General features: G+C 38.1%; 1 protein-coding gene across 8 annotated transcripts in view; it reads right to left on the bottom strand.

The window, feature by feature from the left end:
* Nucleotides 1-27,871, bottom strand: part of SLC10A7 (solute carrier family 10 member 7) — a 148,642-nt gene that overhangs the window by 8,564 nt on the left and 112,207 nt on the right. For 4 of the 8 annotated variants that reach the window (XM_050710242.1, XM_035549923.2, XM_035549912.2 and 1 more), the window contains 3 exons: nt 19,454-19,619; nt 16,402-16,453; nt 14,828-14,901 (listed from right to left, as the gene is read on the bottom strand). In XM_050710242.1, the coding sequence (XP_050566199.1) occupies nt 14,828-14,901; nt 16,402-16,453; nt 19,454-19,619 (292 nt within the window). Of the gene's footprint in view, nt 1-10,518; nt 10,580-10,610; nt 10,949-14,827; nt 14,902-16,401; nt 16,454-19,453; nt 19,620-27,871 lie in introns of those variants that run through there. The other 4 variants (XR_007708165.1, XM_050710243.1, XM_035549966.2 and 1 more) reach the window with 4 other exon arrangements.

Here is a 27,871-nt window from a genome sequence, read left to right as displayed (position 1 = left end):
GTTTACATGTCAGTCTAGGAATCTTCCACGAGCATCAACCTTGCAGCGAACCAAACTAGACAAGAGTTTTCACAGAGTTTATCTGTGTCTTCTTTCTTAGCAGTGACAATAAACCGAGCACTGTGGCACATGACCTTCATTTCCCCATTAGTAGATGATTTAGAACTACCAAAGTTGCCATAAAAACAACTTTTATCTATGTCTTGAATAAATTTCTGTTCTCAACAACCTTCCAGATTTCCCTTAATAAAAGTGTCTCCCTTCCTTTGGGAGGAAGCATAGCTTATTTGCTGGATACTTACGCCGCAAGTACCCCTTTATTGCTGACACACAGCTAAACTTGCCAAAATCTTCACAGTTGCCACAGCACAATTCCTTTTAATTATTTTAATTAACTTCATCACATTACACCACTAACAACCTCATCCCCATATCAGTTGCCTGTTCTTATGTGGCTATTTCCAGCAAAAGACTAAATCAAAAAACTAAAGGCTTGCATACTTAATTCAATATTAATAAATAATTACCCTTAAAACAGTATCAGGGACATATCACCAACACAATAGGACTGCTTATTATTAACACTGATTTCTAGGGCTTAGGAATAGGCACTATTTTGATAGGAATTAAACGGGCATTTGCATTCTATTATGGAGCGTAATTTACTTCAAATACCCATCATATTGTTTTTGTAAACAGATAATGATTTTATTGTCTGTTTCCAGTCTCAGCTTCACCCTAACATGTCTTTTCCTGTTCTCTAACCACAGAAAAATAAACTAGAGTCCCAACCTATGAACACGCTATATTTATGTTCATAAGACAGGACCTGGCATTTTGGTGGTGCAATGTCATCCACGGATTTTAAAACACTTCAGTATGCTGAACAGGACTCCTACAAAGAATCTGAGAACACTAAGATGACCAGCCTAAGATCACACAGAAAACTAATGGTGGAGACGTGAACAGAATGGATCCAAAGCGACTGAGGCATTCTTTAAATTACTGTACATTTTCTAGCTGAAAGAAAATAGGAGAAATTCTAGACTAAAAGTTAAATTCTCTAGAGGAAAGCTATTTCAGTAAACTAGGAAAAGAAAATTAAAGTTGTCAAATATAAATACAAAATACTATAATTAGTGTGACAATGTAATTAGATTGCAGGGTGGAAAGAGGTTCTTAATTCACAGCTTGTTTAAATACATGTCACAACAATAGGTTCTTGTAAGCCACCAATGTGCAATTAAAGTTCCTGCTATTTACTAGGAAAAACTAACTGGTGAAAAGAAGAAGTAATAATTTTTGCAGGTAAGCAGTAGTTTAAAGAAAAACAAATTCTCTGTTCCCTTTTTATGTACCTTCTGATTTTTGCAATTCCAACTTTGCCAGTATGCAACTCTCTCCAAAAATACTTCATGACAGAGATCCACAAACTACAGTCACAAATGCTTATGTCAGTCATAATACCACAAACTTAAACAAAACAGCATGGGATTTTATTTACTTTTTTAAAAAATATATTTTTTTATTTACTTTTTATTTACTTTTTAAAAATATTATCTAAACTTTTTTTTATTCCAATACATAGCAACTGCAAGCATCAGTATGATTGATATGATTGTATCATTTCATGAGCATAAAGCTCACACCAATTCCTATTTAGGAAAAATATTTTTTAACAGCTATTTTTTCCTCTCTTAAAAATATAAGTAACTGGGTGGGGTTTTTTTTGCTTGTTTGTTTTTAAATAAACTATTTGAAAACAACAACAACCCAACCTAAAAAGAAAGAAAAACAAATCCCATCTGATGACTGGGCTGATGCTGTTTGCTATATCTTAGCTCAGAATGCATTTTCAAGATGAGATTATGAGATTAGCATTGTAAGAAGCTACTGTAAGAAGAGTTTAAATCTTTTGGATAGATGGCAAGGAATAAAGGTGCTAAGCAAAATGGAGCTTGCTATCTTTATTTTGGGCTGTCCATTCTTCTTTTCCTCATTTTTATAGCATATTGTTCTTGGTATTAATGGAGTATGATAGCTACATGCTTAGTCTAAGGTAAGTAAAATTTTGCATGGGATCAAATCACTTGTTGTAGAAAACAAGCCACTAGCATAGCTATAATTCTCGTTTTCTCAAAGTATACAGCAGATGCTCCCTTCCCCTGTGGCCTCCCAGTATCACTAGGGCATTTACTTACAGAATGAAGCATTCACATGTGTAAGGAATGACACCTGTAACGATCTGTCATTCTGTTTTCACAGAGCCATTAAATCATGCTTATCTGCATTTCAGGGAAGTTGGACTGACTTTCTTGGGTCTTCATCCTGACTGACACTGATGGAGGAATGCTGGAATTAACAAAGGTTGTATACAGACTGGTGAGTTTTAAGACTGCTGTCATGGTCTGAAGTCTCACATCACAGACACCAATCCATGCTGCTCCAGTTTATGAAGTTACAGGCTTCCAGCAACTTGGTTCAACTCCTCTGCCAAAGACCCTCACTCACTATGTATGACGAGAGGACAGAGAGCAGAAATGAGGTACAGGCCCACTGCAACTAAGACAAGGGAGTTATCCCTGTGACATGGAGTACTGTTCACTTTTCTCCCTGTCTCCATTCTCACCAACCCCTTGCCATCATGCAAGAACTTCGCACACCTGAGGAACTGAAGCAAGGAGGAGTGAGAAGACTGCTCTTACGGTCTGGTATAGGAAAGCCCTGGTTGCTTTCTATTGCTCTAGGGTATTCCAGTCTGGTCCCAAGGCTGCGGTTTATCAGCCCTGGTCTAAGGCCACTGTTCCTGTAGTAGTCTACAAAACTGAAAGCTATTTATCCTTCCTCCAGCTTTGCACCCAGTATAACTTCCCACATGCTCCCCTTTCCCTTTTGCTACTTTCATATTTTGTAGTCACCCTTCGTAAAAGGCCCATGAAAATATTATGCTGCGCTTCTCCACATTTAGTTAACTGTAAAATACTTATAATAAAAATCCTAAAAGATTTGAAGGTATTTTTAAGAGAATTTAAATATAGGACTCTTTTCATCTAGCTATCATGGCAGTAATATAAATGAAGCAAATTAATTTTAATGCTCTAAGGTACTGATTCTGTGTCACTGTCACTGACAGGATCCAACCAGACTTTATGAGATGGCATTTGACTTTATGGAAGTGAGCACTATGCACGCATTTACAATTTTACAGGGACTTTAAGCTGTCATGCTGAAAAATGTTTATAAAACATTAATCAAAAAATGCCTCTTTAATACAATGCATTGTCTGAAGGATGTTAGAAGGCACATATTGTAAATGGATTCTTTTTCTGACTAAAGTAATTTCTACCAAAAGCCTTTCCCCACTGCTATACAAGTACACAGTGCGGAGAGATAAAGAGCACTTTCTCAGCACATTACTACCTGATCCAAACACTTGGGAAATCGCTAATGTACAGCATGCCATATTTCCATGTCACACATGACACATTTGTCTAAAATCACCCAACAGAGTTTGACGTTGCAGCATATTCCATAGCAGAGCTTTCAACTGACATCTGCCAAGTAAGAACTTCAAGTAAGAGCTTTCTTCTTCTAACAAGCAAGTAAGAGTTTTCTTTTATCCTATACCCATGATGGAAGTGATAAAACAATAAGTACTGGAAACCAGTTTTTTTTTTTATTTATTTTAATATGTTTATTTTATGCTCACTGGATGTGTAAGCTCCCCTCAAAGCAGTGTTTCATCATTTGCTGTTTTCTATCACATTGCGATGGATTCAGAGAACTTAATAGAACATTTTTATTACCACTGAAACATAGGCCATTATCTCTCACACCCAAAGCAGAATTATTGCTAGATGCTCTACTTAGATACTTCACTGTATAGGTTTTTCCCCTTAAATGTCTTTATAACAAACAATTTATCCTAAAACTTTATTGCTTACATTACTGAAACAAATTCCAAATCACAAAATGCTCCAGCATTTCTTCTTTGGAAAAGAGATTTTGGTACAAAACAAAGAGGTCATCACTAAGGCTATGAAATCACAAGGAATCAGAGCGTCAAACAACTGTTAGAGAGAGGCAGTGGAAATACTCAGAAGAAAATCCTTAACCTGTGCACTTTCAGTTCCCTTTTCTTCCATCTATACATTTCAGAATTCTCAATTGCCATAATCTTCAACTGCAATATACAAAATGAAACAGGTGTATGAATGGTGGCTTCTCTGACACTCTCTGTGCTATGCTGTCTTTCTGAAGAATCCTCTCAGGGGTTGGTGTGAAGGGAACATCAGTAGGCCAAAAAGCTTTTCATTTTTTTAAACTGAGAGGCCCGCAAAGGGAGGCATATATTGCATTAAACCCCTCCTAAACTGCCAAAACAGGGGTTTTCTGAGTTTCTCTCTGCAAAGACAGTGCCGAATGAGCACCTGAAATTTTACTGCTGAATTTCAGAACAGCATCACATGCAGTCCAGTGACTGCATGGTAGGAAAGGGTGGTGAGATCTGGAAAAATCCAGTACACAGGATTAGAGAAAAGTTGCTCATGCAGACAGCTGCCAGAGTGGCAACATACTGCTAATCTCTGGTTTGCAAACTTTCTTAAGGATTTCCCTGCTTTTTTTTCAGGGCAAATCAGATTGCAATGGTTAGTTTTGAGGAGGCAGAAGTTCATATACTGTGTCTTTCTTCAGTGAAGGCTACCCAGGGATAGAAGTTGTTTATTGCCCTTGTTAAGACTCTGCTATGACATACTAATATCATGGTGCTTTTGACAAAATAACCAGTTAAGGATTCTTTACCCTCACCTAAATATGCACTGAACTCAAGTTAAATGCTCTTCCCTCAGGACCAGTTTCTTTCAGTTATGGGAATAGCTGAATGATACCTGACTACCAGTAACAGTACAAATACTCGCTCACTACTGAGTACAACCACTTTCAGCTGAAGAAAGCACCTTCCAATGTAATATGAATTCACATTAAACTGGAAGGAGAATAGATTACTGCAAGCTTGTCCTAAAACAGTCAGCCAAGCTCTTCCCCAGACAAAAACTTCCTCAGAGTAGAATTTGGTCATCCTTTTCCTGCCAATCTCCACCTGTAACTCTAGGATTTTTTTTGTTGTTGTTCTCAGTCCTAATCAAGAGATCGTAGACCTTAAAGTCAATTTGTACCCTGCAGGGGGATCAAGGTTGAGAGAAGTAACAGATGGCATTAACTACTCTCTTGTCCAAAAGGAAATAACCATATCAAGGTAAGACTACATTCACAGTGGCTAGACAGGCCTGCACAACGGTTTGTGGCATTTTTGGTTCAATCGCACTTCGGTGACAAAACCTAGTGTTACCATAGAAATCTAACTTTTACTGGTAGGGATAAGGAAATCATCCATCAACACAACCACAACTGCCTCCAGGTGATATGACACTCAGTGACTGATTGGGAAGGACCTGCAATGTTTGTAGCAATTGAGACTACTACCCCTTGCCTTTCTGCCCACACAAGTATACGTGCTGTACAAAGACATGGGCTTAAAATATTGTCGGGGTGGGGAAAGATAATGTTTTCATATTTCAGCTCAGTAATAAGTGTATGAAAAGCAAAAAAAAAAAAAAGACTCATGAAGTGGTAAAAACAAACATCTAATCAGGAGGTTTTACAAGGGACTGGATGAGAGATTAAAGGAGTCTGGAATGGCTGCAGGGGAAAACTGCAAAAAGGTGAGTGAGCTGTCCTGGTTAAGTTGGAGATCTGCATGGACCCTAATCATCAAACATTTTCACTTTCATCCCCATCCTTGGGAAAGAACTGATTTACCATAACGTTCAACAGGCCCTTGCACTACACTAGGTGACTTACCTCTTTCAGAGGCCTAGAAATATTGGGAAGGCTCTGTACTGAATCAGACTGATGTGATCACACAGTGTGGTCCATACAATTATCATAAGAGTGCAAGAATTTCACTGAGACCCACACTATGTTGTAAGAGACTTTGCTGGTCTAATATTCAAATAAAGAAGGAGAAGGAAAGGAAGTAAGTAATAATAAGGATTTTTTTTTTTTGTCATAACTAAGAAAAAAAAAACTAGTATGCTTTGAATGCTTTTAGTAATTCCTGTTCTTCAGGTAACTGGCTCTCTATACTCATCATAAATCAGCAATTTTAAGTGAAATCTAAGTAGTTACTAGAAAACTAGACATTGTGATACTATCAAATTTTTAAGTAAATTAATGTAAAAGATGGAAGAGGAAGAAAGTACAGTTCGTCTATTTCTGGGTTTTCAATGCATGTGTTCAGATTGGAAGTGATGTTTAGTGAACAACACAGGCAATCTTACCAGCTGCCAACAATGAAACATTTAACATCAACAACTGAAGACTAGTGCCTCAGACTCTAGAACACCTCCTCCACCTGCCTGACAACATGGTAGTAATAATTAGTTAACAGGGAATACAAGAATGAATTGAACCATCATGAGTCATATTTTAGATGCGACATCCTTAATTTGGGACCACAACGCAGGCATAGCAATGTTGTAAGCTGACCATAACACTTCAGTGCTTTTTATTGCTTGGAGGTAATTCATTCTTCACACACATAATATATTCAAGGCATAGGGTAAAATCTTCCTTGTAATTCACTATTAATATCTAAGCTATGAAGTTTAAATAAATAGAATTTAAACACTTCCTTCCCTTCTCTACAATTCTTGTATTCAATACTTTTTGGAGGTTTAATATGTTAGATCCACTAATGAAAGGAATTCTGGACAACCAGACTGACAAATTTCCTAAAAACATAAGCTGATATTTGATTTGTTTATTTCCTTCAACATTACTGCCCCTTCCACATGCAGCTGAGGCCAACATCTCTCTCAGCATTAAAGTCTTGATTATGTGGATTTATTTACATATATATATTTAAAAGTATAATTTTATTTTATAGTCACACCTGTTATTTTTGTAAACACAAGAAGGAAAGGATTATATCCCAAACTGTGTCATATCTTCTAATTAGATTTTTTTTTTAAGTCATTTTCTCCTGAAGCTTTGACGCAAAGGAAAACACGATACCACAAATTCATTATAAATGATAAAACGAAAAAATATTCTTTTCACAAAGAAAAAAAATAATGTTAGGAATACTAGCATATTTTTCCTTCAATCATCTCTTTACCTGATTTCTGAGTCCAAGAAAAAGAGCTATGAAGCCAGAAAAGCTTTAATGTTCCAGTCATTTGGGAAGGCATTTTGAGAAAACAGCACACTACCTAGAAATACTAAGGGATACTATTTCACATCCTAAAATTCTAAAATTCCATGAACTGTAGGATTTCTAATTTTTGTTGCTGTTGTTGGTGTTGGTTTTTTTTATGTCTTTGCACCCACTCTTTCAGAAGTGTCTGGAGTCAGCAGCTCAGACTGGCTGCCAGAAGGTGCACTGAGAGCAGCAAATGTAGATGCAACTCTCTCAGGGAGACTCAACATCATCTTCAATACTCACAGTTTTAGCATGGGTGACACTTGTAGGCTCTGCCAGATTGAAGTAAAAATTCTTGAGTCATGTCCAAACATGGATCTTCCTGAGGGTAACCTGTCAGCTGTCTGCTGAGTATAATGTTGTTTCTTAAAGCAGATAAATTAACTTTAACTGTTTTTGGTGGGGAGGGAGGGTTGGGAGGGCTCTTGTGTCATTATCATTTTACAGATGGATATGTGTTTATTTTTTTTGTTTTTTTATTATAAAGAGGTACGAGCTTGCTGTCATTAAAAACCTGCAATCTGGTTTTTAGTGTCTGATCCAATTATGTGTACATCTGGGAAGACACACAACCAAATAAATAATTGGAGAGGTGCAACTCTGAAATGACAATTGTTATTCATCGATCTCTTTCTGTAAGTCGAGATTGAGAGATGTAAACTTCAAGTGAATGAGATCTCCTGGGTGAGATTCTTCAGTTCAAACATAGTAAACAACTGTTGTCCTCTGATGCACATTTTAGTACTGCTGGAGGCAAACTTTCTAAATATTAATAAAAAACCTACTACTGGCAGAGTATACAGATGAAAAGGAAGCCCTGGGAGCTGGTGCAGAATTTCTAGCCACATTCAAAGTCTAATCAAAGAAACATACGTTTCAGGTCAGAAAGGAAAAGAGATTCCCTAATTTCCTCCAGTATTTCCCTTCTGGAATCACAAAGAAGTCAACATTGAGTAAACTGCAATATATTAGATATGCTACATTGCAAATCTTGTGATAAAAAAGCAACGGAGAATCAGGTACCCTGTGTCTGAGAGCCACTAGAACTCATTGAAATAAACCATTTCTTGCTTTCGTGTTGGCCTGCCAGGGCATTTCCTTCCTGAAAGTACAGCCCATTGGGATGTCCTGGTATGAAGGAGACGAGCAGTGGTACTTGCCCAGCTACATATGTGAGTAGCAAGGAGAAATAAAAGATATGCTCCGATGCATACTATCCCGGTGACCACAGCCTACTCAAAACTGTCAGTTTGACTTCTCACAGAGAGTCTCCTTAAAGCAAGTGGTGGGCTTAGTATTAGAGAAATGTTTGCACATACAGCAAAATGACATGTCACCTTGGGTGCATTAGGCAGTCTGTGCAAGCAGGAAACATATATACTATTCCAATTACATAAATCTTTGCCTCGAACCTAAATTTGGTTTTGCTAGTATTCTGATCTGGCAGCCATACTGGAAATAACAGCATTCCCCAGGCTTCCTTAGGGGTCTGCTGAGAAAAAAGCCATGCCGATTACATGATAATGACCTGTTTGATAATATCGTTTGGTAAGAACTAAACATCGCTTCTACAAAACTAATGAGCTAGGAAAGATAATCCAGCTGCCCTCAAGTTAGGCTACAAAGAAAGATGCGGACAGGAGAGAAGTCTAGTGGATTTGGGTGCTTCTGCTCACCCCACTATCATCTCATGTAATACGAAACCCTCAGTTCTTATTTTCCAGAGACAGAGAAAAAAGAGATGGTGAACTATAGAGAAGAGGAAAAAGCCCGACCAATGACTTGTTGCTTCTTCCAAGCAATTAACGTGTGAAAACTGAAGAGATGAGAAAAACTTTTCAGTTTGACCCAAAGAATCATGCTAACAAAACTGGTGAAAGGTTTTAGCAGCAACTAAATCGCCTGGGATCTCAGAAGCAGGCATGGGATCAAGGGGGCCCTTCTGTTCCTAACCCTCTGGAAGAAGTGAGGGATACATAGCCCAGACATGGTATCCACATGACACACTCTTTCTATCGCATTTCTCCCATTGGCTTCCCTTCTTCTCTGAGGGTCAACACCCTACCTATTCCAGTCAGAGTAGTAGCCAGATCATTTTCATTTACATCACTCTAACAGCTGGGTAGGAAATGAGATTAAAAGTCTGGAACAGATAAGAATATCTGCAAATTCAATCACTAGTAACACCAGGAAGTATGACAGGATACCAGCAGTAATGCCTCTTGTTCAACATTCACAGGAAAATTTTGAAAGTAGAAAATACTATCACAAATCTTACTCTTGAAAACTTTTAGAGAGCAATTCACCAGGATTATTTTTTACATCTTTATGGAATTATTCACACATTCACTGCTAGTCACAGTTTGTCCCTTGGTGAATAACCACCTTAGAGGACAATTCTCTGCCAGGAGCAGAGAAAAGCAACCACAGAGTTTGGCTTGAATATTCACTTAGGGCAATGCATCTGACTTTGCAATCTTACCTTCTATCACAGAATTATTAATTAAGTGAGGCCTCCTTGTTAAAATCAAAGTGATCTACGTTTTATTTTAACACAAGTTAGAACAGTTTGCCATTTTTCTGTCTAAAGGAAAAGGTGATTATCACCACAAAATAAGAGCCTGCTTTTGATTAGTGCAGCATTTCACAGACTTTGGGTACAGGAACAACCGGATGAAGCAAGAACACAACTAATATTAAACAGCAGTGGCTTAGGTTGTGCAAATATAATTACTTACCTCTGAAAAACTTGTAAAGAGATCTGTAGAAAACATGAGCAAACTCTAGATAGCTGTGAGCAGATTGGAGCTATATGTGAGCACGATGCACTGTCACATTGTGCAGCTGGGGAACTTGAGGGAAGGCATGGGCTGATTAATCCATAGCCTAGATGATCTGCTCACAGACAATTGAGCTGTCTGTGAATCCACTTGTGCATTACACAGTGCTTTTAAAAATTGTTCAAGGACAGACTATCAATTCTGTACTCACAGAGTAAGTAGCTGAGTATTTCAAAAAAATAAATTTGAATGAAATTAAAACAATACAAAGGGCTTTGTCTTTTCTTTTGAAAATTATTCTTTCCTGGAAGTACTTTGTACCCTAGAAACTTTGATTGCATTACCTTAAGAATTCCACAATGAAAGAACAGCAACATTGTTAAATACAAATGAGGAAAAATGCACTATGCATCACAAAATACCCTGATTTCATTATAAGTTGTTTTTCTTAAACTAATCTGCGGTTCATCATACCTGCATTCCAGACATTTGCACTTGTGAGAGCCAAAAAGTACCACTACTCCATTTTCTATTCCTAAAATAAATTCACAGAGTAAATTAAAAGTATCACAAAGTAAATTAAAAATATTTTTTGACTATCCTAATTTTTTATTTTGGAGTTGTAACTTCTGGCTAGTAATTCACTCTGCCAACTCTGCCAAAGATAAAATAATGTTCCGTACTTGGCTGCAACTTTCATGTAAGTCCAAGCAACAGCTCTGCAGTATTGTTTAGATGAGCCACACTGATAGCTTTGCACTTCCTTGAGGCCTCTTCTCTTCTCACTGAATGAACTCCAGGGAATGGCATCATGTCGGGCTTTCCAGATGGATTATGTGAAGCCATAGCTCAATGTCATTTTCAATAGCAAGGCTCATAATTAAAGGTCAAATAGTCACTTCATCTGCAATCAATCAATAGAAGAAGTACTAATACTAAGTACTAATCAATCAATGGCAAATGCACTAATAAAAGCCATGCATCAAATGTCCGCATATGTGTGTGCTCACATGCACTATGCATATATGTGAGTAGGCGGAAGGAGAGAAAGAGAACAAAGTGTGGGTGAATATGCCAGAGGGCATTGTGAATACTATATTTATCTTCACTACTTGTAAATTTATATCCCATTTCACTCATTACATGAAATACAAATAACATTATTTTTTTCTGCATGTGTGATGTACTGTATTCAAAAACTGCCAAAGCATCCACCTCTATTCAGAAATACTGGCTTGCGCTCCTAACTAAGAAACACAAAGGCACCTACCCTGTGTAATTTGTCCTTACACAAACATGCCCTGCACTCTGATCTGTGAGACAAAAAGTGTGTCAACTGTTCTGTCTACAAAATAAAACCCAGCATATGGGAACAGCACTCATCTCCGTGCAAAGCAAGCACTTATTCAGTGGATTCAACACTGGAAGTGGCAGTTGGCCTCATGAGCATGCACTGCATGGGAATTAGTTGGTTTCATAATATGGTGTGGGAGAAAGTGACTTATAAAAGTCTTCTCATGCCTCTCCTATTACCACTTCTAAAGCTTTAAAGCTGTCAGCTCTTCTCCCACTTTTGTCGGTGCCATCGTAAATTCCCCAGGGAAGGGACCAGACATACCTATCTGGAGCTTTACCTGCCAAACTGAGAGAAATCAATTTCAAAGTGAAAGAACAAGTGTTGGGGGGTCATTTATATACTACCACTGGAATCTTAAAGACAAACAAAGCACAGCTCCACAATGGATATGAAACCAGACCCTGAGCTGTGTTTGTGCTTTCAGGCACTGAAATGACTGTGAGAGAGAAAAACTCTCTCTGCTACAAGAGAACAGAAGGTTTCTTGTTGAGTGGTTTATAGTAAACACCTCTGGACATGGAGAAATGTGACAGAACAACAAAAGAATAGGAGGTAAAATACATGTGTCTGTTCTTGTTTCTGCTAAGATCAGGGTGGACAAGACTGCTAGAGATAGATTTAACTGTCATTCAGAAATGGCTGATCCTTAAGAACTAATTTTATCTACTCTGCTTTCAGCTTCAGTGAAGAAATAAATGCTAGTTGCTCTGGTTAACAATTCTTGTTTACATCATCAGCTCAGGGGCATATCTCATCTCACTACGGCTTTACAAAACCCGATCCTCTTTATTTACATAGAAATGTGTACTTACACACCTCTGTCTTATCTAGACCTGGTACTAATACCAAACAGAGCAGAATATGCCTTTAATGAGTCACAAGCTCTTCAAAGATGAAGGTAAAGCAATCTGTCCTGAAGCTCACAAATGAAACAGTCTGTAGCCAAGAAACAGTCCTGTAATACTGTGTTCCACCATGAATCTGTTTCGTTTCAATTTGCACACTTATTCATATGAAACATCTGTATGAGATAAAAGTATATATGGCTGAGGAGAAGTTGTAGGAGTCCTTGAAGTCAAGGTGGTGTAAATATTTTTTTGTTTTTGTTGTTGCTGTGATTGGGCAAAGACAGCAGCAAAATATAAAGTATATCTGACTCCTCAGGCTGTGCTAATCAGAGCAGTAACCTGGAATTGGGAAAACGCAAGTCAAAAAGACAAGCAAACTACAAACCTGGAAATAGTCTCTTTTAGATAAGAAAATAAAATATCAAAAGGAGAGTGTATTAGCAGATGAAATGTGCACCGACTCAGCTGTTCACATAGGGTGTGGGTCAAGATGCTACATGAGGATGCTTGGCAGAGCAAGTGAAAGAGATGAAGAGTCTCTAATGGTTTTTCTGGGTGAAGGTAAGCAAGCCCCTTCAGGACTTAAATATTTTTTAAAAAGGCTTTGTGGTTATTTTCTCAGTGCCAACACATGCTGCGGAAGTATTCATAGAGTGTATATAAAACTGTTTTCACAGGGGAGGAAAGAAGCAAATTACACATTTGTGCTGTCAGATACAACCAACTTCTCTTCTGTAATATCATGGTTGTGTCCTAAGTTCCTATACATCTCCATATTGCAGCAAGTACAGTAGTGTGTTATGATTTAGGTGTGGAGTTGCTTTCTATAAATACAAACATAACCGTCCTCCTGAATACAAGCACATTTACTAGTTGAAGCTTCAGTTTGAACAATCGACTGGGAAGAACCTCAAATGTCATTTAATCTATCTACTGCTCCAAGGCAGGGTCAACTACAGTTTATCTAATTCCTGACTGAAGCTTGTCTACAATGATAAGATATTTCACGACACTGATAGGCAACATATTCCACGGCTGAAGTGTTTTTTACAGTAAGGCTTCCCTGACTGCTTCAATCTTATTCATTGTAACAAAGCTCTTCCCTTTTCAAAGTCCACTGTGAAAGAGTCATTTCTCCTACTTTGCATCAACCTTTTATGCATTTGAAGATCACTACTGTATTTCAGCTGTTGTCTCTCAATAAACCCAGTTGTTTCAACCTTTCTCATGGGCCATATTTATGAGACTTGGGGTCATTTATGGCACTCTCCTCTGATCTCCTTCCAATTGGTCCACATTGTTTTTGAACTGTGGAACCCAAAACACCACGCAATAGTGTCAAAAGCCAGGATGTTCTTAACCCATGCAACTTTTGCTACTTTTCCACAAACCACAGGACCTTGTATGAAAGGAAATGAATTCGGTTTGATATGATACGCATTTGACAAATCTATGGGACTCTTACTCATTTCCTCGTTTCCTCCTACACTGTTAAAATTATTTACTTGTTTCAGTAGTTTCCTACGAAATTAAGTTAAACTCACTATCTATAATTCCTTGGCCCCTCCTCATTTTGAAGAGAGGCATTATGTTTGCCTTTCCCTTGTATTCCAGGGACTCTTTCACCTCCCACAGTCTGCCAAGGATGCTTGCAACCATTCTGCAGCACAGGCCTGGCTGAAGCAAAGAACCCTGAGATGAGTTTTACCTTATCAAACCGACCTGAAAACATCTCACCTCTCTAAGTTCGAACTCGTTCTTCCCCTACTTCAGGCTGAGCTCTTAACTCCCTTATTGACACTAGCTGTGTTTATGTCTTGAAAAGGCATATATTTAGTTGCATATGCTCTATCAAACACGTTTTCATATTTTGAAAAACAGCACGAAAATATTCAAGTACTAGTCATTTCACTGACTGAACATAATGAATGAAGCAGTATCAAGTGACTCTAAGCAGGACTCTGAGACAGTATTTTGTGACTTTACACTAGAACATCTTATCACTAAGAGATTTTAAATGACAAATATCTCAATATTATTTTGATAAATTAATTCTAATAATTAAAACACTGCCCCCCAAAATGTGCAGACTTAAACACATACATTTCGCTCATATTAAGTAAAAGACTATTATCTGTTTGTGATTACTGAATACACTACATGCTTTGTTTTCACTTGTACATCCTAGTTTTGAGGTTTAAGAAATTTATTGTGAGACTGGGAAGATATACCTTAGAATATTTTTAGTAACAAAGCTGAAATTTTATCAATATCGGAATAGGCAACAGAACAACAATATAAAAACAGAAAGAAAAATCCACCTTTCCATGAGGTCTTAACGATACACCTGAAATCTGAGCTGAAAAGACTACGTTGCGCGTCCTGTAATAACCATTTATTTTATGTATGCAAAAATATTATCCTACAATTAATAACATACTGGTAGCATTACTTGCCACACTGAAATGAAAAACATTTAAGCAGAAAAGCCAGCAAACAGTTACTTTTATTTCCTCTTCAACAAAACAGGCTATGAATGTTACTGTTGTTTTGCTCAAAAGCTTATCTTCTGACTTACCCAGGGTGAGGGATTTGTGTGTGGAACAGAAAATGATAGCCACTGTATCTGCTGGTGTGAAACCAGAGTCATTCCTAGAAAAGAAAGAGTTTTAATAACCTCTAATAGCAAAAACCTTCTTAAAACATCATCAATCAAATATATTACTTTGAGGATCCATATGCAAGTTCACATCACTTTGATCAGTTCTAGTGACAGAAATAATTCTACCAACAAATGAACAGTAGTGTTTGATTTTTTTTTTAAGCAGAATTGTTTCTCAGTTGTTGCAAACTCTCTACTGAATATGCTCCCCTGTGAAAGAGAGGAATTCTGAACACACAGTATGTAGGACAAATTTTATTCCAGCCAGGGCTATTTTTGCAAACATGCTATATCACAGCAGTGGCAGGTTTGCCTCTGTGAAAAAAAATAATAAAAAAGAGCATGACCTATGATTTTCTTTCCTAGTATATAACGGTTACAAGAAGCTCAATTTAGACAGTATACTGAGTCTACACTACAAACATTGCTTAGAACAGGTAGTTATCTTCCACTTCAGAGAAAAACTTCATCTAAAGGTTTACACATTGGAAGCAATGCCGGGAAAGGTGGAAAAATGACATGCAGAGGTATATGACTTGTTAATGGATCACTCTTTGGTCCAAATTTGGAATAATTTTCTGAGATTCTAAATATTTATCATGCTGTCTGAACTGGTTACTACTTACAGCATTTTAGATTTTACAGTTGGGGCAGATCTTTCCTCCAGATCAAGTATAGCCATTCAAAAGTTATATAAAATTGCCTTCCAAGGTCACAGTATGACCTTGTCACAGAGAAATTTCCTTGTGGCACTAAAAAAAGCGTAAGTAGCTGTAAGACGTGGCACCTTTCTTTATGATTCCCCCTTACAGATATTGTATAATTTATATAAAGCATATGTCTGGAGTCTGCTGTATTGTGACACTTCACATTCAGCAGAGTGCTGCTGAGGAAAATACTCCAGGAAGCACAAATCAGAGGACAGTGCTGGATATTCTAACTAGCTCAAGTGATGCACTAAGCCTTCTCACAGAACTGTTTTTTGAGAAGTGAACACACAACTGTTCTTCTTAGAAAAAGAATACCTATACCAAACCTTAATTTTGGACAACTGCCTTTTAAGAACCACCATATAAATGTAACAGATTCGACATATACAGAGAGGAGTGGATTGCCAGCCCAGCAAATGTATCTTGAGATGTAAAAAGTCAAACTGAGTTCTCTCTCTCATATGTCATCAGCATGTCTGCAGGGCAAATTATACCTTCAGTGACATCTGTGCAAATCCATTTTTTTTTTTCAGTGGATGAGGTATAGCAGTGATTGATTGAGATTTAACAACTCTGTAATTAACACACAAGAAAGGACAGAATTCAGGTCCTGGTCTCTTAGTCTATGAAATGCTAACAGAAAATGCAGTAAGGACAATATGAAATATCAAAATGAGGTCACCCCTATTCGGAAACCTGTGCTTTCACATTTTTGTATCACACAAAACCAAAATATCACACAAAAATATTCAAGCATTCTGTTATAGGACACTCATTTACCTTGTAGAGAAGAGGAAGGTCAAAAACATGAAGCTCATCTGAACAGAAAATACTGAAAGAGAAACAAGGTAAAACTGGACTTGCATCACAGAAGTGAAGGTCATTTAAATCTCTGCAAGTACCATGTATGCGCCTTTTGCACTCACACAACAGATCAGAAGGTAGGCTAGACCAAGTCAATTGAGAGAAATCCAATGACAGCCTTTAAAGGCTGGTGATTAGGACAATCATGTCTGCAAGAACAATATGTATCATCGCATCCAAGACAGGGCTAGTATTCTGACTACACAAGTTCTTCCCGAGGTAACTTCTGAATGAAATATTTCTTGAAACAATGAATTACAGAGAAATTCACTGTTGCATGCTGCACATCTGTTTTCACTAGTTTTGCTTATGGGATCAACAACATAAAACCTCTTGGATGTGCTTTGGTTGCCAAATATTTAAATGTAGCCCCCTTTCTATTTAACAGAAGAAAGTACAACGTGTAAACATGATTGCAATAAATATTCTCACACAGTGGGTATATTACTCTCCTGATGAATGATCACTATTAACAGGAGATAATCATACACATTTAATTCCCTCTGAGACAAAGGCTAATTCCTGAACTGGGCAGCATACATCAGACAAAGCAGCTGTTCATTCAAGCTCAGTCAACTTTGTAAGTGTGGATGGGTTTTGTGCATCCTGAGGGGAGGACTCCTCTCTGCCAGCTCACGTGATGCCCGCAGGGGTTCTGGGACACGCAGAGCCCATACTCGATCTGCAGAGATGCAGGGAATGAGCTCAGGGAGCAGAGGCGGCTTCCCAGCTGTGCTGTGAGTAGCTGCTGGGGCTGCAGAGACCAGCTCTGCGCTGGAGGGCAGGAACTCCCCGCAGAGCTGGAGGAGAAGCCCTATGACCTGTACGGCCCTTTTCGGGGGGAGTGTGCTGGGGGGAGGGCTCTTACTTTCAGCAGAATCTGGGGGTGAGTCCTCTCCCTTCTCCTTGCAAAACTTGTGAATGCAATAAGGCTAATGTGTCCCTGAGGGTAGTGCAAGCCAAGACAATGCATTTGATTTTGACCCCAGTTTATAACTGGGCAACATGGCATGGATATTAGCTATTACCAGTGACATTTTCCATTCTCTTACATACGTTTCCTAGGATGTATAAATGTCACCTCAGCATGCACTTAATACTTCCTTCGTGAACTACGGAAGCAAACCATTGTTCCTGAATTACAGTATTTCTGCAGCTAAGTACATTAACTTAATATGCACAGAAAAAAAATCCCTTAATACGTATACTTCTGTAAAGCAATATGCATGTGTTACTACCAATTATCCCTCATGCATATTTTGCTGTGGCTAGCATATTAACATAAAAATTCCATGACAACATTAATCAGCAGAATAATAAATGCAGTTTCATCTCAAAATCTTTGTGCTAATTTCACATCCTGGTAATAACATAACACACGCATCCAGCCAACACATCCAATGTAGGTTCAAAAACTTTTTTCTAGAATATAGCATACATACTTATCTCCACAACTTCCTTATTGTTCAGTTTTATAAACGTTTTAGCAAAAACAAATGCCTAATAAGTTCCTAGCATTTCAAGGCTTATGTTAATATTTGTACTAAGAAACTCCAATTATGCACACTGGAAATGAAAACGTATATATAATGATTTTAATGCATTGTACTGCAAGTAGTGTACATAATTACACACGGCACAAATGCAGAGCTGTCTCTGTCAAAAGAAAGTAAAAGAAGGGAAATGGAAGCAACCAGCCCACAACTGTTAAGGAAAAACGTGCCTTTTTATCTCAAAGGCAACTTTTTTTCAAAGTAGTGACCATCACAGTAATGAAATTACTTCGTTCTCTTTCTCTGCATGTTATGTCAGAGTTGGAGATTTCCATGTCTCTCTTTTTCTCTGACAACCCTACACTGATTTAGGCACGTGGTCCTTCTCAGATGCCTGTGCAAACAAGTATTGCCTCCATTTTGCAAAAGCTCATTTGAATGGCTTCCTTCTTCTTTGCTTCCAGAATAAAACAGTTACACAGTACCAGTTATAATTCTATGTAGCATTTGACACACATATACTGTTTCATAATAAAAAAAAAAGGCCACAACTAGAACATGTAAAATGGAATAAAAAGTGACCCACTAAGTGCAGAGGCAAATTTCCCACTGACTTCAGTGAAGGTTGGATTTATAGAAGGTACATGATTCTTATTAGACAGAAACATGTGCACATACACATACTTCAGGAAAGTGATGCACTGATTTCTTAAAGTCTAACAGTTTTAGAAAACATAAGACGTGATTTATACTGTAGCATACTGTAGTTACCTCTGCTTCAAGCAAACTGAAACTCCTGTCTCTGCACAGTCTGAAGCAAGACAGGAATTACCTACAGGGAGAGAAGACAGTGCCTGTATACCACTGCCCTTCCCTGGGAGGTAGTGATCTGCAAGTGTATTTTTAACTGATGGCAAAGATACCAACAGTCTATTCTCATGTGTGCATTATTTAAGGCTGAATGAATAGAGTGCTTCTAAAAACTCTGCACCAAATGTGTTCATCCACAGAAATGTATCAACACCTTCGAACTCCCAACTAGTTTCTAGGTTTGTAACATGGTCAGGAACTATTTAAAAGTTTTAACAATGCTTTTGAGTAACAGCTTAAAAACAGATATTTCCTTTCTGTTTGGAATGTCTCATTTGTGCAAATATGGCTGTTTAAAAAACAAGAAGACAAATCAGAACAGTCAGAAACACTTGGAAAGTAATACCATGCCCCTTTACAAGGGAAGGTCCACTGAGTAGTCTCAGGAACACCTAAGTAGCAGGGTTCACCCTTATCAAAATGCTTACTCAATCTCCTAAAAGCATCCAGCCCCTAAGAAGTCTGGTAATCTATTTTGCTAGACACATTAAAAGTACAAGCTCTAGCCCCATTTCAGCATTACCCCAGCCCCATCCTTTGCAATTCATATAGCTCATTGCACCCATGAATCACTGATAAATAAGATGTTTTAAGACTGAACTTACTTATGAACACTATTACGATCAAGCTAAATTTGTCAAGGTCGATATTTGGATTGGCAAAAGTATCACAGAATGTGGTGTAGATGATCATCAGGAGCACACAGCTGCTGATAGCGCCAAATGGAGGCTTCTTCCTTTCAAGCCAGTCCCTGATGTATCTTCGGACAATCTGAAACACAGAAATCAACAGGTTGCCTCTTTTCAAAGATGCAGGGAACCAAGTTGGGCATCACAAAGTGAATCTGACAGCGGAAAGACACAAAGAGAAGAGAGTAATTTGGATGACGGCCACAGTGGATTTCAAAGCTTCCCTGCCACACAACTCTTTCTCGGGAATTTAACTTTTGTAGTGCAACTTCCACTGGGCGTCCATAATGAGAGTATATTTTCAAGTACATTCAAATCCATCCTTAATCATGCCAAATGTTCTTTGCTAGCTGTCACTGAGACATGCCCATTAAGCCTCCCCAAAGTTTATCTCCTCTGCTGATACTAATGGATGTATGTAATTATCACAGTCCCCACTGCATCAACAGACAATTCCAAGTGCAACTTTGGGAATCTTAAAAATCTGACATCTTCAGGAATTTCATGATGGTAGATAATCGAAAGTGATCCATGGAACATTTTAATATTTAAATAGCTAGCGATGCACCAGAAGTTTTTAATTAAATTATAACTCAAGCTTGAAAAGCAAAAGTGCATGTGTTGTGGGAGTTTAAATAATTCAAACTCTGAATATCTAGAGTTTTTGTAAATCCAAAGACAAATGCCATTTGCACGCTTTCAGAATACAAGAATTAACACATGAAAACAAGCAAACCTACTCTACTTAGCCTAACTTTTGCAATTTCAGGAAATTGAATATGAAGTTGTTTTTCAATATTTTTTTTTAGAAACAACTATAAATTTTAAAGTAAATTCAACTTTCAAATTATGCCAAACACTACAGGACTATGCATCAGCAGATACAATACATCTATTTCAGCCCTGCCTGGGGAGTCGCTTTCATTTTTTCTCTTCACTTTATATGCTTTGAAAAAACTTTTTAAAGCTTTTCTCATACAGCTGTGACTTGTGTTAATTTTTCAGCGATCCCATTATCTTGCCTAATTTCTCCTGAGACTTCCCAATACTCTCTGTTACCATACTCTTTCAGAAATAATAGCACAAGATCCTGAAACGACTCTACCAAGAAGGCTCTAAAGGTATCTCATTACCTTCCCATAGCAGTACCATTAATAAGCAACACCACTATCAGTTTAATAATACAGAGCATTTTAGAGGTATTCAAGATTAATATCAAAACATCATCACCAAAGCTACCACAGGACCTTTTCACACACTAACCGCCAAAGCCACTGGATTGACCTCAGAGCTGTCAGCTTTCCTCACTGCCTTCCCAGCTTGTTTGCAAATCTCTCAATAGGGAAGTCCTGTAAGCAGCTATACCGGTAACCACGGAAAATAGGCTCGATAAGCCACATGGCAGGGCACCCACTAAAAACTTTGCGCGTGAGGTTCACAAAAAGCTAAGCAGGCTGAAGACCAGTGCTCACCTCACAGCCCTTGTAAGCTTCCTGCTGATGAAGAATAACAGATATACAGGAAAACACACAAGAAAACTCTCGGCACGCCAGTGAAAACACAACTTTAGAATTTCACACTTGCCAGATGTTAGAGAGAGAACATAACTCAGTGATACAGCCAAACTTCTGAAAGAGCACTGAGAGGAGTCCATCAGGCACCTCCCTACAGGCCAGCAGGTAGGAATACACCGCCATGTTGATGGAAGGGAGCCAGGACAGCTGTGTGCAGAAATTCAGTGTGCAGCGTGACAGAGATCAACTGGGAAGACCAGATGAGCCTATTCTGGACTTTGCAAGCAATAAGCACAGATTTTCACCTCTAAAGTGAGTGTTTTCTAAGGAAGTTAAAAATAATTCCTATTACAACTTAAATTAAGGTCACTTTGGGGAAAAAGAAAAGCTACTTGAGGCCACACATGCATGGTTCTTCCACCAGGCTCATTAATGAGATGCTGAAAAAAGAAAAGTTATGGTTAATTATGCCACAGGTATAATTAACTGGAGGTATTTATTATGAGGCCTATAACCTTGTGTCCGTACAAGGTATGAATACAACGTGCATGACAATATGAACTTCATACACATTTAACATAGACAGATGTATAAGAGAAAGGAAAACATTTTAAAGCTGCAAGCAGTATTTCCTCAAAATCTTCAATCAGATGACACCTTCTTTAGATATCCACCTTTACTGAGTCTGCAACTATTGTGAATGAGCAAGCATAAGTACCATTATGGCTTTTTACTGCACTTTATGTTAAAAAAAAAAAAAAAGACAATCAGATTCTGAAGGACTAAACTATGGCTTTAGAAAATCATCAGATCAACCCAGTGTCATGCTACACATAGATTGTAAAAACACAGATAAGTACATCCTCTCTAACACAGTATCCAATACCTTTTTATTTTCTCACAGGTTCAAAAAAATCTATAATTTCAGAGGTGAATTCAGCCTATGATCATTGATTCCACATAATCCAAATTCTTATATAATTTAAGAGGAGAAAAAAATAACCCTACAGGTATTTGTAAGAGCTCAACTAGATTTTTTAACAGGGAAGCTCATGTCTGCTGAATCATTTTGACTGAAAAACAATCTATTTGTTACTTATTCATGCCCTGCAGAATTGTTTGAGGACAAGGATACTTTGAAAGCCTTTCAGTTCTTAACCCAATTTTATAACTTTCCAGTGTTAAAACATAGGAGCTTAAACAAAACAAAACAAGCTTATTATTTCACTACACATCTTGGCAAATCCCACAAATACAATACAGACAACACACACTAGGAGTACAGTGTCAGCCAGGGAACCTGGCAGCTCTGTGGCGACAGCACACACTGACAAAAAGTCTAATAGAGGTTGAAAAGCCACGGATAACACAGGTTGAAATGATTAAATAAAGAATCTGCTAGGTAAAGTTGGAGCCTGGACAGAAATGTTAAGCTTCATTTGTCTGCAAACACAGAGAGAGCTAACACAATGATTCTTGCATGTTATGAGCTCTACTAGATACGCCAGACTCGAGCACTATACTGGGGTGCTGCTGCTTAGTTGAAATGATAGATCCCACAATTTTGAAGTACACGCCACTACAAGGGGGGGACAAGAGAGGGACAAGCACCAGAGACAAGCACTCGAGAAAATGTCTGAAGTGATATTCCTGTGAACAGATGAACTCACAGCCTGGAGCAGAAATGTGAAGGACTGACATCCAAAACAGATGCATCAGACTGGCACACTGATGAAAAAGAGCAAAAAGGACAGTACTCTTTAGATGCAATAAATCCACAGATCCTAGTGAAAAGGAATTCCTCACATAAGAAATGAAATTAAAAACAATCCATTGTTAAGGGATGGGAAAAAAGGCAGAGATGTTGGAAAAGTAATCACTGTGAAATATAAAAGCAGTTAAAAACATACTTTACATGGGGAAATGCTGCAGGATGTTACCACATCAGGGAAAGCATGCACAGTTTTTTAAGGTACAACTGTAAAGGTACAAAGGCCTTGCAACCCCTGTCGCTGCTGAGACTCCTGCAGAATTACTTCTGTGAGGAGAGCTTGTGGCCTCTGGGCCTACAGTAGCAATCCCCTTAAACACGAAGAACTGCAAGGATTTTCATGCAGATTCACATGCCAGCCTCAAAAGTGCAGGGAATTCCTGATGGCTGACCCAGAGGTTGCACGTGAAAAAAGAGGCGTGGTGAATCTTTCCCTCAAACTGCGGCTCAGTAGAGAAAAGAGAGGAAGAGAAGTAAAATTTAGTATAAGGCGATATTTTATAAATAAATTGTATTAGGAGAGATGCTGAAAAAAAACCAAACACAAAAGTTAGATGGTAACTAAACAAAAACATGTCCATCAGGCAACCACCTCCTGGTGCCTTGGTCCAAGTAACCTCCAAAGGTTCCTGAAAGGCATCGGCTCAAGTTCACTTAGAGACACAATTCCAGGCTCAAAATTTCCTCTTGCCCCAAATTTATTTTCCAGCAACAAAGGAATGTAATAACACATGAATTAACAGTTGTACGCCCATTTCAAATTAGTTCTTCTACCAGACTGGTTACATCTAGAGTATTTTTCCTCCAGACTGCTCGGTATCCTGCCATAACCTTCTTGTTCAAACACCAGTCTTCCTAAGCAAATGGGCTAAACTGCTCTTCTGCTTAATTCACTTAACGTGCCCTGTACAAACACAATTTGCTCTTCCAGGAAAGCAGGTAAATAAGACTCATCTGTTACAAAATCTTACATGAAAATAGTACGAGATACATTGTAGAAAAACAATTCACTTATCTTATTATACCTTCGCAACAGTCACACTACATACCTAGAGAAATCCATCAGTAAAATACAGTTAGACTGTTTCCACCTGCCTGCTCACATGCTGGACAGCCAAGATTAAAAAAAAATGTAATAAGCAATGTAATTCATTAATGTTCATTATTAATTGAACTAAACAGAACAAGGAGCATTTTTCTCCCACCAACAAATATGCAATGGAGCCATCTCTGGCATACGTAATAAAGTACATCTTTTAAAACCTACCTAGGTCTTTAACTTACTTTTTTGTAAACACCTGAAATGACAAACTAGGGGAAATGTTTATGAAGTCACTTTTTCTGTTCCTACAATAGTATCTCTTGGTATTTGCATCATTATGCAAAGTAGTTTTTTTCTGAATTTATCAATTCTTTGGGACTGATTTAGCCTTTAAGAAAATTTACAACATTTTTACTGCACTTTTGCTCCTATTGTTTTTTAGCTGTTGGTATGGACTTCAAAATACCTGGACAAAACACCTGGGCTTTAACAAAGAAATGCATGCCACTTCTTCCTTGTGTTGAAATTCACAAGGAAACAAGCTGAAACAATGCTGGATTTATCATTATCCCTAAATGCCGCAGTTACCTAATATACTTTGTATTTTAAGGTAAGATTGCTAACTCATTCCTAACTATTATTTATAGCAAAAGAACTTTGCAAACCAAAATTTTCTTTTGAAAAGCTATCAGTCAGGCTCAAAGGATACCTGTAACAGATCCGTGACTTCTCAATATCCCTTCTTATATAGTGATGGTGAACTAAGAAAGAAGTCTGCATGGAATACTTGGAACTACTTCACTGAAGCTGGAAAACATGAAAGGGGGGAATATACTGAAAAATTAATAAAGAAAGTGAACGAAGAAGACAGAGATCGTGAAAACCACTAGAAAGCATTAGATACTGGGATAGAAGGGAGATTACATGGATTGTAAGAAATAATATAGATGTCCTGGTTTCAGCTAGGACAGAGTTAATTTTCCTCCTAGTAGCTGGCAGGGTGTTATGTTTTGGATTAGAATGAGAAGAGCACTGATAACATGCTGATGTTTTAATTGTTGTAGAGCAGTGCTTACACCAAGCCAAGGACTTTTCAGCTTCTCGCTCTGTCCTGCTAGCGAGCAGGCTAGGGATGCAGCAGGAGCTGGGAGGGGACAGACCCAGGACAGCTGACCCAAACTGGCCAAAGGGGTATTCCATACCATCTGACGTCATGCTGAACAATATATATAGGGGTGGCTAGCCGGGGTGGGGGGCCGGCTGCTCGGGGATAGGCTGGGCATCGGTCAGCGGGTGGTGAGCAATTGCATTGTGCATCACTTGTTTCGTACACATTATTATTATTAATACTATTATCATTATTATTATTATTATTGTTATTATTATTTTCCTGTCTTAATATACTGTCTTTCTCTCAACTCACAGGCTTCACTTTCCCGTTTCTCCCCCCCATCCCAGAGAGGGAGGGGGGAGGGTGAGCGAACGGCTGTGTGGTGTTTAGCTGCCAGCCGGGCTAAACCACAACGATAGATAAATTGCAACTTCTCAGATTTATGTTATATCATAATCCTCCATACCTCCAAGGTCCATATTGCAGCTCAAACACACAGACCTTTTTCCAGAGCAGACCTCATATCACTGGGGCAGTACCAGTGTCAAGGTGTGCATTCTCACCTACTCCTATATGCTGTCATAAAGGCCCAAACTTTGTACCAGCTCACCCACCATTCCATAGCTTCTAGGACATCAACAAATGTCAGATTTGCCCTTATTTTAGAGCATGCAATCTAATTTAGTATGTCTTTTCTGGAGATAGGAAAGAAAACCACAAAATTATTTTTGCAATCTGGAAAGTAAATATTTACAAGCCTCTTGTTTTCTTTCCTCAGCTTACCAAATTCCTCTAAAAGCTACTATATTCCATTCTTCCCATCAATTTACTCCCAGGAGGTAACTCCTGACACATATACGCCTTCAAACCAAGCTTTATAAAGCCCACATGAGGCCATTTTGAAAATTAACTTCCACATTTTGGAGCAATTTACAACTGTTGCCTTAAAACATTAAGAACAGGTGCAACATGGCAAAAAATGTGAAGTGAGTCTGTAACAGCAGTATGTTACTTTCTTCATATTTCTGTAGGAATTAGGTTCTGTTCCCTCTTTGAGTCAAGTGTCAGTAGGGAATGAACTGTGGTACAAACGTTGTTTATCTGCCATCTCAGTTTTCTGCAACAAGCTTCCAGAAGCACTCGTTTCCCAGGATAGCACTCTTCCTCCTCCTCCCTGCAACTCCCCAGAGTCTGAAGAAAAAGCAGAGCTGCTTCCGTATGAATTTAAGTTACAAGAACAAAAGCATTTGACACTGCTCCCTTTTTATAACAGTTTCTTTGAGTATTGTTTCCCCTCTCCACAATATACAAACATTATGTTTAGGTGAATGGTTCCTTCTGCTCACTAGTAACTGCCACATGACCTTCCCTTTTGATTTATTCTTTAAAAATAAATACATTGCTAAGCCTTTTAGTTTCAATTTCACTGACAACTTGTACTGCAACGTAGCACTCTTTTTAAGTTGCATTTATAAACACACCTCCAAAATGCTGATAGGGTTCCTCTGGAACATTCTGGGCAATGACGCAGAAGGCATTTAAAATCCTTTACTTGTAGAACATCATGATTTTTAGTGTTACTACTTTCAGCTAGGATTTCTGTTCAACTGACTTCATTTTATAGATTTGGGAAGAAGAACTACTAGAATCATAACATTAATTTTAGCTTTAGTTAAGGTCTGTTTAATATGAAGTGCCCACTTTACGCTGGCAGACAAATTACCAATGGGGCAACTAGAGAATGCATGAATGATAATGTACAGACAAGCTTTTTATTATTTATTCATAGAAAACAGTGGGTTTTGGTGTGCTGCTTTGAAAAATGTTCAAACTAGTAGAATATAATGAAAGCACAGTGAAAATTCTATTTCATTAACATTTAATCATAAATCGCTCTTTAATATAAAACATAAAATAAGTCTGTCATAAGCACTTAGGTGTAGAGAATGGAGAAAGTCTGCAAAACAGGGAAAGGAAATATCGCAGTGGCTTTTACTGTTCCTGTTATCTGCCACTTCAGAAGACGAAAGTCAGCACAGAAACAACAGTCTTCAGCCAAATTCTCAGAGCTGGTCAGGAAGAAACCGTTTTGACATTTTATGAAACCACACATTTTGCTGCCTAAAAGTATTACCAACACCTAAAACCAAGGAAACAATTATTTTTTTGCAAGATGACAGCTCAGGAGCAGCAATTTTCATCAGACTTTACAGAACTCTGCTGCCCAGAAAAAAAAATAATAATCAGAACTTTAAGATACCAGAACAAATTCAAAAATCTTTTCCATGACAACCTATTAAGCACGTTTATTGTGTAACAAGTATTCTCAAATTCCCCTTAGAGGTGTTCAAGAGTGGTGCACAAATAAGTTCTTACACACCACAGGCCTTCAAGGCTTATAGCACATTAGGTCTCTATAAAGGACTATAGATTGTTTCTCTCTTTGAGACCTCTTCTCAAAGGGGTCTTATTTTTAACTCTGTAAATACAAATGCAATATCGTGCTATCCATATCGATTTGCCTAATATCATATTGCCTACTAGCAAAACACATCTATAGATGCAGTAGATGCAGGCCACTGCAGACACACCAAACATCTCTGACCAAGAACTGAATAATCCTCCCTATTGAAGATCATGCATCAGCAACAGCTACTTGTGAGCCTCGGTGGCTTCCAGATAACACAGTATCTTCCTTCTTTACCAGTTCTCTCTTTAACTATCAAACATCGGTCACCACCTGAGCAGAGGCTGTACCTGCAGCCCTTTACACTTTTAATCGTCAGCAGCTAGAAAAGCATGTTTGACTCCTGTCAACAGCAGTCTTGCCACATGCTAAAAAATTGTTTGAGACACAGCAGAAAACAAACATCGATTACACTATCGTGACTTCTTT

This window comes from Cygnus atratus, chromosome 4, assembly GCF_013377495.2.
Source record: "Cygnus atratus isolate AKBS03 ecotype Queensland, Australia chromosome 4, CAtr_DNAZoo_HiC_assembly, whole genome shotgun sequence".
Lineage (NCBI taxonomy): Eukaryota > Metazoa > Chordata > Aves > Anseriformes > Anatidae > Cygnus > Cygnus atratus.
The sequence above is the reverse complement of the archived record's forward strand: the minus strand, read 5'-3'. Positions and strand labels throughout refer to the sequence as shown.